Source organism: Spea bombifrons, chromosome 2, assembly GCF_027358695.1.
Source record: "Spea bombifrons isolate aSpeBom1 chromosome 2, aSpeBom1.2.pri, whole genome shotgun sequence".
NCBI lineage: Eukaryota > Metazoa > Chordata > Amphibia > Anura > Pelobatidae > Spea > Spea bombifrons.
In genome coordinates, this window is record NC_071088.1 from 124,118,924 (window position 1) to 124,131,555 (window position 12,632).

The 12,632-nt window shown below is 38.9% G+C and overlaps 1 protein-coding gene across 1 annotated transcript in view; it reads right to left on the reverse strand.

Annotated features, from left to right (window-relative positions):
- The window catches only part of B3GLCT (beta 3-glucosyltransferase), a 93,630-nt gene that overhangs the window by 35,572 nt on the left and 45,426 nt on the right, over positions 1-12,632 (reverse strand). The window contains exons 5-7 of the mRNA XM_053456062.1: positions 11,605-11,716; positions 10,319-10,455; positions 4,442-4,505 (exon numbers count right to left, since the gene is read on the reverse strand). Coding sequence (XP_053312037.1) covers positions 4,442-4,505; positions 10,319-10,455; positions 11,605-11,716 — 313 coding nt within the window. The remainder of the gene's footprint in view (positions 1-4,441; positions 4,506-10,318; positions 10,456-11,604; positions 11,717-12,632) is intronic.

Sequence of the window (12,632 nt, forward strand, 5' to 3'; positions counted from 1 at the left end):
TGAACAGCATACATGACCTATTACACTGTGCCATGATTAATTCAACAAAAATAAAGACAAAATGTAGAAGCCATGTGTGAAAAACTAAGTACACCTTATGATTCAATAGTTTGTAGAAATACCTTTAGCTGCAATAAATTGAAGTGATCGTTTTCTGTATGACTATCAGCCTCTCAAATGGAAGAATTTTGGCCCACTCTCTTTTACAACGTTGCTTCAGTTTATTGAGGTTTGCGGGCATTTATTTCTGCACATCTCTCTTATGGAACTGCCATAGCATTTCAATTTAGTTGAGGTCTGGACTTTGACTGAGCCATTGCTTTTTTCTTTTTAAGCCATTATGTTGTAGATTTGCTGGGGTGCTTGGGATTATTTTCTTGTTGCATGACACAATTAGAACCAAGCTTTAGCTCTCATACAGTTGGCCTCACATTTGATTCTAGAATACTTTGGTATACAGAGGAGTTCATGGTTGACTCAATGAATGCAAGGTCCTGTAGCTGCAAAAAGAGTCCAAATCATCACTTCCACTCGCCATCGTGTGATATGTTTGTGCTGATATGCTGTGCTTGGTTTTCGCTAAACGTGAAGCTGTACATAAGGCCAAACATCTCCACTTTGGTCTTGTCTGTTCCAAGTGCATTGTTTCAGCAGTCTTGGTGTTTGTAAAGACACAAATTTGCAAGCTTAAGCCATGCTCCCATGTTCTTTTTAGAGAGAAGACCATTCCAAACATACTCACTTTAAGTTTAAAGACATCTTTGAAAATATATATTAATGGGAAGATTTGAAACTATAGATGGAGCAGAGAAGATGGATAGAACATTGAAGTGAATGCTAGAAATGTAAGCAGCCCACTAAAGATGCCATTTGCTGTAGCTCTTGTTCTGCTAGCACATTATTTTATAATGTGTCATTTAGTATATTGTAGTACTATATAGTACTGAACAATAGAATAAGTTTTTCTGTTTGAGTATTCTTCAGTTAAACACATAAAGGGTTTGTGGCGTGTATTCACAAAAGAGCTGAACATCTGAGCTCTCTGATGTCACTGCGCATTACAAGCGGCCAACCCCGGTAATAAGTGAAGGCATTCATCTGTCCACAGTGCCCTTTCAGAGGTTATCTGTCACTAGTTATAATATCTTAAGAGAAAACTGAGGAAGGCCAGGAGGGGGACATTTGTGTTGTGATTTGTGAGGTTTACTTGCTATTCTCCAGGACGTCTACAATAACTATCACTTACATGGTATTTACACCACAGCTGGATACTGTCTGTGCTCCAATGTATTTTTACACAGAGACATAAGCAGTTTAGATCAGTTACAACTATGTTACTGAACTGTCTGTGCTCAAGCTGGGATATCGTTAAAAAAAAAAAAAAACAAACAAACAAAACAAAGGAAGTAGGAAGGTCTATGTGGCGGCGTTGAATAAAAAAATCCAAACTCCCAACGCTTCATTTAACGTACATCAGCATTTTATCAAATGGCTTACAGCAGGGAGGCTCACCTCAAAGGGGATGGAAATACAACGTATGCAGAATTTCATGCTACACTTAGAGCTTAATCACGTACCGTCCCATCTACCCTATTAAGCACTATAATCATCCCATTTTTGTAGCGAGCCTCCCTGCTGTATTGCCATTTGATAAAATGCTGATATATTATAAATGAATCAATTATAATTGTTGCATTGACAGGGACCTTCCTACTTCTTGTGTTTTCTTTTTTGCTGATTACAGTCAGACTCCATGGCATGTCCTGGTGAGAGAAGCGAAGGCGTGATTGTCAGGTCCTGATTTATTTTTTATTATTATTAATTTTTTTAACAAAATCCTAGTCAGGTCGTGGCCCTCAAGGCCTGGTGTTTGACGCCCCTACTTCGGTGAATGTAAGTTAAGAATGGATAAGGCACATTGAGCCTATTGTGAAACAAATAATTACAATTGTCACATATAATGAATTCAGATGTATATGTAGAAGTGTCTATGTCACTTTAATTGCTAATGGTTTACACCATTGACAATCATATGTTTTGGATACACGCGTCAATTCACAGAGTGCCGAGTTATATCGTTTTATTTTAATTTTGTTGTTTCGGATCAGGTGAAGTCCTGCTTGGGCAACAACATTTATCGTGAAACAAATGTCTTTTGGGTCACTGTATTACCGGGACATTAAGCTAAGCTACCCCTGAATTTACAGTTGACAGCTCTGTCCTAAAGCAGAATCTCAAAGAAACAAGAAAAGATAGAAAGGTAGACAGGCAGAGAAAGACAGAGCCCAAGCCTTTCCGTCTTTAATTATCTGGACAGAGCCCCAGACCAGCAAAAACTTAATATGGAGTGCATGGAGTAAAAGCTTTATTCCACAGTTCAGTGAATAGAACAAAACAATAAGCTTCGTGTGGTTTCTAATTAAATGCATTACACTGGCATAAAATCTCATTTGGATGGTCTGGTAATTTTAAGGTTAATATAAACTGACAGAAATTCAATGTTTAATATAGCACCACTACTTTTTATTGTCTGACATGCAAAAGCAATTTTCCCGCAGACTTCTGGATTTTTACTCAGTATATAGTAAAATGGGTAGAAAATCAATAGTGAGATGTTACAATCTAATTATTAGTGGACAGGACAGTCAAAGCTGATACTATCAGTAAATGTAATTTTCAACCCTGCTGTCCTATTATCAGAAGAATAGCAGGAGACTGCTATAGATATGTATGCTTTGGGTCATTGTCCTGCTAGAAGGTGAACCTCAGTCCCAGTCTCAAATCTCTGGAAGACTAAAACAGGTTTCCCAGTCCCTGCTGATGAAGTTGTTCTTGGGTGATGAGTTTTTCGGTTTGTGGCACACATTTTCCTTGATGGCCAAAAAGCTCAATTTTAATCTCATCTGACCAGAGTACCTTCTTCCAAATTCTTCCAAATGTCCCCCACATGACTTTTGGCGAACAGCAAACGTTTGCTCTTTAAGCAATGGCTTTTTTCCAGGCCGCGCTTCCATTGAAGCCAAGCTTTGTTGAGGGTATGGCTTAAAGTGGTCCTATAGACAGAAACTCAAATCTCCACTATGAAGATCTGCAGCTCCTTCAGAGTTATCGTTGGTTCTTTTGATGTCTATCTGATTAACGCACTCGTTGTCTGGTCCATGAGTTTTAATAGGCGTCCCTCTCTTGGCAGGTTTGTTGTGGTGCCATATTCTTTCCACAATAATGGATGCTCTGTGGGATGCTCAAAGTCTCGGATTTTTATTTATTGAACACAGGTGGACATAAACTAATTATGTGATTTCTAAAGGTAATTGGTTGCACTAGATCTTATTTGAGGCTTCATAGCAAAGGGGGTGAATATGTATGCACACACCACTTTTTTATTTTTTACAATTTAAAAAAAAAAAAAAGTTATTTTCTTCAGTTCACTTCACCAATTTGGACAATTTGTGTATGTTTATTACATGAAACCCAAATAAAAATCCATTTGAAGTCCAGGTTGCAATGTAACAAAATAGGAAAAATGCCAAGTGGGTAAATACTTTTGCAAGGCACTGTATATAAATGCATTTGATAATGTAGGACTCAAAAAAACAACTTGGAAACTAAGAGCCACATAGTATTTGGTGATTATGTGTATTGAATAAATATAGACATTACTGATTGCTGGTATTGATGTGTTACAGGTTATAAAACATATCAGATGTAAGTGAAGCACAGCATACAATATACATTATTTAGATCAAGAGACAGTCATTCCAACACAGATGTATTTTATTTTATTAAATGTACACATTCCAAGTGACTATTCAACAGCATGTATGGACATTTGTACTGTCGCATATAGAAATCAGTTTCAAAAGTAAAACTGTTATGATAACAATTGTCCAAACCTTTCTCGTTCATATATAAAAAGTTTAAAAACATGCCTTCCTACTCCATCCTACTGCTCTGTGCAGCTCAAGGAAAAAGAGGTAAGTGAAAACATGCTTTGGGAAGGGGCACCCATAAATACTCTCCCCACAAACAAATGAAGAATCCTAGGTGAAGTCAGTTTTGAGATTTTTCTTGAATATTGAGTTAAAGGAGAAAGTTAGAATTTAATTTCAATTGAATTCTAGAAAAATATGGGGCAGGCAAAAATGAGGTCTTTAAAAACCCTTACAACAAGAGGTCATAAGGAAGTAAGCAATAGGAAGCCATTGTTGGGCCCCACCAACATTGTATACCAATGGGCACTTTAAGAGTACCTATTCTTTTGCTTTTTGAAACTGTACAGATACATAACAAATACTTATGCGAGTTACTTGGGGAAAGCATGGCCTGATGTCACACCACACAAGACATCACTCCTCGTATGGGATATTTCAGAGTTGGTAAGAATACTAAAGGATTCCTACAACCAAAAAATAACAAACTTTAAAAAAGCTGAAGGTCTTACCTCATGTTTCAGGTCTATTGTAAAATCAGAGTTTGGGGGTTCATTCTTCAAGACATATGCAAGTCTATCAAATACACAGAAAGTACAGAATAGAACATTATTAACGTGAGGACAGAGGAAACAAAAACAATAACGCTGCACTTTAATCAAGGAAATAGTAAAGAACACAAAGTAATCATTTATGTGGTAGTTTCCCTTTTATTCCAAGAATTTCACTTAATTGTGTTAATGAAAAATGTAAAATAGCTTTTAATTAACTATGTATGTATTATAACATTCAACTATAGTTTTATTACAGTTCACTAAAATTCTGGAGATTTAAATGTACTGCTCAAACATCTGCCTAATATCATTGCTAATAATGGCCTTCAACAAAATCTGAAGGAACTGTTAATTCAAGGAAGTGTTGGGATCAACCATACCAGTCTTTCCCTGACTTCTGTTATATCTTTCACAACATTCACTTTGCAAAGTACCGTATTTGCTCAATTAGAGGAAGACCCTGATTATAAGACGACCCCCCAAAATGTGGATATTATTTTAGAAAAAAAAAAGAAAAAGCCTGAATATAAGACTACCCTATAGGAAAAAAGTTTTATTAGTAAATATTCATTCACATGTAAAGATTTTTTTCATATTTAATAAAAACTATGAGTGGGGGAAAAAAAGCGTTTTTTTGTTTTTATTTCCTTTTATTTGCCAACCTGCCCCCAGTCATGCATATCTGCCCCACAGCTTGGTATTCTGCCCCCCCATATATGCCTTGTCCCCCGTGCTCCATACTTCCTGGTGTCAAGTGGGGGCAGACGGTGGACGTCTGTGCGATGCACGCAGAAAACCTCCACTGCTGCTGGCCATTGCTTCTGCCGGGGATTCAATGGTGGAGCACCGGAACGTCATTTCACGCCGTCGCTCCATCATAGAAGCCCCGGCAGCAACAGAGGCACCAGCTGCCAGGAAGGAGGTGTGTGTGTGTGTGTGTGTGTGTGTGTATATATTATATATACGTATATACATACATACACACACACACGTGTGTATTTTGCTTTGTTACATTGCTGTCCTTATAAATGGTTTAGGCAGAGTAAGCATAAGTAATGGCTTCCTAAACAAGAAGTCACATTTACAATGGCAGTTTTTGAAATTTATTTATATGTATTCCATGTTTTTTATGACCTGTATTTTGTACCTGAATGCAAGGTATACATTGTTTCTTTTGTATAAAGTCACTCAAATATTTTAAATAGATAATTTCACATTAGAGGATATCACTGAACTTTTTTTTTTTTTTTTTTTTTTAGTTTTATACGATTTGTAGAATACAATGAAACAAATGCAATTCATTAATAAATAGCAGAATATTATTCAATCATTATTTTAAAGGAAATTATGACACAATTACAATTAAATGTGCAGTGTATATAAACTTAATATAAACTCAATAATTACAAGCTTTATTTTTGCAACGCAGTTCCACACCAACGTGTACGTGTGCCAAATAAGACATGTCACATCTGTTTGTATTTAATTTTCCGGAAAACCAAAGGAAAATATATTTGGAAGGCATTTGTTGTGTCATTGTGTCTTCTTCAATAACCACAGGAAAAAAAAAAAAAAAAGTCATGCTATTCTTAGTTTGGTTTTAGCAAGCACTATTATAATATGGATTTTTAGAGATAGAGACATTTGAGAAAGACTAAAGGAAGATCATTAGGAATACTCCTATATTATTATTTATTCTTTTTATTTATTTAGACAGGAATGTAGACACGACACACTCAGCCTATCTTGGTAGCCTTTATACTACCAGATGAATCTCCAAATGCAGAATGATTAAGAAAGGCAGATAATAGAGTATAGGCAAGGGCGTAGGAGCTCCTAAAACTCTGGGGGATAGCAACAGATACCCCCTTCTTTCTCCCCATCAGATACCTCTTTCCTCACTATTTCCTACCCCACTTTCTCCCCGTCCCTTTTTTTTTTGCAAACAAGTACAATAATATATAACTTGAAACACTAGTAAAAATAATGTATATTTAATACATTAAATATAGGAACAAAAACAGCTAATCTTTGCAACAAAAACATTTTAACATTTGTCTATGGAGATGGCTGCCTACGAGCTTTATTTTATATGTAACATGTTATCCTCAAGCCAGAGTTTGATAGGACTTGGTTACATGTAGCAGATATGCATTCCTGTAGTCACTTTCTTTTTTCAAATGTTGTTTCTAATATACGATTCTATCAACTAAACAATTAAATGTGATTTATTTATTATCTTGTAAGTGTGGTATCCAGTATGTAGGTTGGACTACATGTCAATAAGAATCACGTATTTTGGAACATCTTATCAGCGCTCAGGATAGGGTTGCCATTTTCCCCATAGGGAGAGACATTTCTCTCATTGCAGTGGAGGAGACTTGCATCATTTTTCTTTCTGTGGTGTAGAGAGAGTATGCAGCCACTCGAGGGGGTGAAATATTCTGGACCGGCTAAACCAAAGTGCGATATAGTATTATGTATCTTGCTATATTGATTGATACATTTACTACATTTTGTTGCTTACATATGCTCCATTATTTGTTACATTGTACTCTAGATATTGGTGATATTCGCTCAGCCTTTTTATTTCTTAGCTTATTATTATTGTAATCCATTTATCTTGTTTTTTTTATAGATACACGTGCATACTTTATATATATTTTAACATTTACACTATTTATGTAATAACTTTATATATCACAGTATGTTTTCTGTTTGTTTACAGCACCACTACATATAGCATGTATGCAGGGTTTGGGTTGAACTACTACTTTTTGGTTTGATAGACATGGTGTTTAGTACTAAGCATTTGACTTAAGTTATATTGCTTGGTGGGCTGCTAATGATTAAGCATGTTTAGTGCAAAACACATCTAGTATTTATTCTTCTTTCCTCCATCTGAGGTTGCTATATGCACTTGCATTTTATTAGTCCAAGACCTCCAAGAAACCTACATTTTCATCTTTGTCACTTTGTCAGGACCCGTTCCTATCAGACAGCCACCTGTCAGCCAGCACAGGCGTCACAAGCCATGTGGACTAACCCAGATCCGTGACAGCTGTACGTTCACAGCTGTCTGCACATCCCCGCTGGATGGTAATGCCGGCAGGGGTGCCAGAGACGCAGTGCAGGAAGCGCTTGCTGCATGTCAGATTTAGATGTCACCTGTTGTGCGTATCCCGTTGCGTTGCAGCACCAAGACTAAGAGTAACAATGATTTGCTTTATTTTGTTGGGTGCTTTCTGTGTGTCTCAATCTTGATCACGTGGCTAAAAAGTATTACTTTCTTGGATCAGCAGGAAGACTTCATTAACAAATCAGTTTGAGTAGGTAACGTCACCAAAGCATCACATGCCCGGCTACAATGTTGATCTTGTGATCTTTAGAAAACTATGACACAACCTACTTTTTTTCTTTGCTATGCTACACTTCTGCATACAGAAATTTATTTTCCCGTCTTAGTACTAGCAAGTAATCAGATCTCTCTTTGGGATGTCATCAATCTAGTCTTTAATTAAACATTTTTTTATTGGAAGTTTAGCATTTCCTTTTCCCGAGCTGCAAAAAAATGATTTATTTCACTTCCTATGACTTAAACAAATTGCATTGATAAATTATTTGCAGGAATATTTAAGCAATGAGGAACACTTGCGAGGGAGATATTCTAGCACTGGGATTTGAAGGGTTGGCAAACATTTCTGATGAAGCATTTGGAAAAAAAAACCCAATGATTTATCTGTGTACTAAGTGGAAACTTAAAAGAACACTCAGGATAGAAGGGCGTGGGAAGTGAACCATATATGTATTTTCAGATCCAGAAGAAATGTTTTAAATAAAGAGCAGATTTACTGCACCCAAGGGATATAGATCATAGTTTCTTCATGCAAACCACTGTCAACTCAGTTTAGGTTATTACGCTAAAACAACCTAAATACATAAATCACACTATATAACCCAGGAAGTCAGAGAGAAGATGGTCCTTATATGACAAATCAGGATCAATAATGTTTTTTCCTTCAAACAAAAATTGGAAGAAACAATTGGTGCTCATGATAAAGGTACAATTCAAGGTCCAAGATGAAAACTGCAACCAAATGCATAGGTCAAATTTTTTATAAAACGGTTTTGATTACATATCATTTATACTGAAAGGGAAAACTGTATGATTGTCATACTTCATTGTATAAGAAAAAAGATGCTTCCTGACCCAAAAAATTACCAATTTATTACATCTATTTTACCGTTACATTTAGACAGGGCTCGACAAATCCCAGGCGCCAGGTCGCCATGGCGACAGAGAATTTTGTCCTGGCGCCTAGGTTTTGTCAGCCTCTTACATCCAGAAAAAATTGTGGATGTAAGAGGCTGAGTCACCACACGGGGGCGCTGCTGTCTGCCCAGGAGTCTGGGCAGACAGCACAGCCACTCAGAGCCCGCCCCCGAGCCTGAGATCACTCCCACGGAGTGAGCCTGTAGGCTGAAAACGCGGTTGCTGCAAAACCAGCAATCGTGTTTTCCGCTGCCACAGGCAGCTTCAGGGAAGGGGGTTTTATGTTGATTGGGTCCCCACACAAGTGTGGGGACCGGACCCAACACCCCCCAGCTGCCTGATCGCTCCATGAGAGCGACAGTGCAGCGTTAACCCCTTCAGTGCCGCGATCGCGGCATTTAGGGGTTAATTCCCGTTTTGTACGGGGCTCTGCTGCTGGTGGTCTGCCTGGAAGCCAGGCAGACCAGCAACAGCAAAAACGAGCCCCCACAAGCCCTTTGATGATTCCTGTAGGCCTGGAAGCCTACAGCAGTCATCAAAGACTCCCCTCCCTGCAATGGCTGGTCTATAGACCAGCAATTGCGTCCCAGCTGCCAGAGGCAGCTTCAGGGACAGGGGAGAGGGTTCTTTGGTCTCCACATGAGTGTAGAGACCAGCCCCAACAGCCCCCTGCTGCCTGATCGCTCCATGAGAGCGACAGTGCAGCGTTAACCCCTTCAATGCCACAATTGTGTATGACACATTCGTGGCATTGCAGAGGTTAACATTTGTCCCCACAAGCTTGTGGGGACTAAATATCAATCAATGCTGTGCTCCAATGGAACATCAGCATCGAAAGAGTTAAAAAAAAAAAAAAAAAAAAAAAAATTAATAAAAAAAAACAGCACTGACCTGAAAGTCCAGGGTGCTTCCAGGTCAAGCGCTGTGAGTTTAGTAAGCGGGCTGATGATGATCAGATCACTCCTGACCAAGTGTTAGTTCAAAAAAAATCCTGGCTCCTAACCTTTTTACCTGGCGCCTAGATTCACAACAAATTTGTCAAGCCCTGCATTTAGATTAACTTCCATAATGGCAGAAGCACAGGAGAAATACAAGAAAGCAAATGCCATCCCACAAGAGCCTTTCTTTAAGGATACTGTTAATAATAGTGGTGATATAAACGCGAGGACACATTCCAAATAAAGCATTTCCTAGAACACTTACAGTGTAAAACACAGGATATCGAAATGGAGATCAATGTACTATCCAAGGGTTTTGCATTGGAAGGGGGACGATTCAGAAAAGCAGTCTTTATATAGAAGAGTTTGAAGGAGGGTGGCTGAATAGGGGTGGGTTTTGTTTGCAGTGGAGGATGGGGTGGGTAATTTGGGGAGTTTGGTATAACAGGTTTTAATTTGGAGCAGAGAACATAGTGTCTCCCAGTAGGAGAGGAATCATTTTTACATAACAATCTGCACTAGTTACATGGAAGTATGCAAAATAATAATGTTATATACAGTATATGTGATCAGAGAAAAAGGCAAGTGCAACATGTAACTAGTTCAAGTGTGAACAACTCTTACCTTTTTACAAGTGGCATGCTAAGAGCCCAACCAGCAGCAAAATCTGGATACTTGAAAACAGAAGGGTTTTCTGCAAATGCGTAATGATGAATTATTGTAGACTCTTCATCATGTAATGCTTTTCCCAGAAACCAGTTCTAAGGGAAGAGTACAAATATTTTATTCTAATAAAGTATTGTGACAAACCCTGTAGCATGAGGGCCATAAAACGTCACAGTTAGGGGTCTTAAGCACAGCCCTCTAAGGCAATAAGGCTCAGGAACACCAACTTGCAGCAAAAACAGTGCTTTATTTTTAACTGTTCAAACAAAATACCCCAAAACCAAACCATAAAAAGAAACAACCTAGCTCCCAATTGGAGCCCTCTCTACCTAAACTATGCTGGTCCAGACTGACCAGCCTAATCACCCACTACCTCAACCTCCCAGCCAGACCCAGCTACGCCATGCTCTGGAAAACCTCCCCCAGACAGCACACAAAGGTCCAGGCAGGTATTGCCTCACTTGGCTCAGGGATGGTCTTCTTCAGTGCCTCTCCTTGCCCTGGGAGCACAGAGGAACTTCCTCTTCCCCCAACAGTCTCTTTGCTCATCAAGCTACAGGGGGGTTTAATGCCCAGCATCTGTGGCTGATGCAGGTCCCACAGTAATCCCGGACCAGATCCTGCAGACCTCTAACCTCTTGAAAAAGCCGGCATGGATTTTCCACTGAACGGGGGAACGGCACATTGGCCCACCCTGCTCTCCAATTGCTCCACCCCAGGGACCCATATGTATGATCTGCATATCACCTGTACCCAAACGCCATGCTAATCACCTCTCTGGGGATGCTTTTTACCCCACTACACAATTCCCAACAGTTTGTTTTTTGTGGGACTGCCCCAGTTAGTTGCCTTACAACCCCCCCCCCTTTTGCAGGCTGCTGTAAAATCAATGAAAAAAGATATTGCAAACAGCAAGGCTCTGCTTTAGAGTTCTGTGAGGTGGCTCCTCGGGGTAGGTGGATGATTATGCCCCTGGCCCCATTCACTTCAGGGGCTGGCCCTGCTCCTCTCCATGTGTTGCCACATCCCCCAACGCAGGTCTGCCAATTTGGACAGTTGAAATGTTGGGGAGCTGTGCTACTTATATATCAACGTCTTAGCTAATAGGCAATGATACGGTTACAATGATATACACGCAGCTCTGATTTTTAAGTCCATGGCCTTGGACATCATTCCAGTAAAATATAATACATTCTGTAAGTCATGCAGCATGTTCGATCAGCTGACTGCATGTCACAACATACCTTAGATTTGTCAAATGTCTGTAGTGTATCCAAAAGCTTTTGAAGCCTTACTGTTGTATCCTCTTCGCAAAAAAAGATCCATGATGAACTGTTGCCATAAGAGTCTGCAAAACTTTCAAAACAAATATACCAATGAAGGAAATCTGATTATGCAAAAGTGAAATTATTAAACGCATAAAATTACACAGAACTGTCCCAATGCCACCAGGAACTCATTTGAAAAGTTCCCCTTGAAGGTAACAAAGAACATTTATAAACATCAGTAGTTTTTGTACCTACTTAGTGTCATTTTTTAATTAACTCTCGTGTGGACATTTGACATTTCCAGGACAAAGCCTTAAACTGCATTGGCAAAATTCAATCTAGCCCAAAGCAACCAATTAAACCATGCTTGCATATTCTTGACCCTTTAGAAGCCAAAAGGTGCTTCTATTTAATTAGTTATACATCTTCTTTACTGCACATTCTGATTAACAAGGTTCCACACATCAAGAGCAGTGGCAATAACGCATATGTAATAACATCTCCCATCTGCACCCATCAACTGCTGTTTTTACACCACGGTTTTACCCTGTAATGAAGCGATATTTCTGATACGAAGTGATATCAAACAAGTGCTATTTCTGTCGGGAGTGATGTGGCCGGGAAATCTTTTTTGTCATTATACGAATAGCACACGACCATAAAGCGCCCAGTGACAAATCAATTACAGGAAAGCTTACTGAGAGCCGAGTCCATGTTTTGATACTTTCAGATTCACACACTTGCTAATGTGTTAGAAGACTTGTTGGCAAGGGCTAACATTAATGTCTGCCTGCAGCCTTTGATGCATTAGTCATGGTTTATGGGTGTTGGGCATCTGGAAACAATCAGTTGAGTTATGAGTACTATACGAAAGATACAAAAAATATCTACTCGTGTTGCTGTACCTTCTGTAAAGAAAAAAACGATAACATTTAGCATGATAATGCCCCCCTCCCCCCCCAGAACACTCAACAGGAGTAAGACACAATTGAAACATAAGTCAG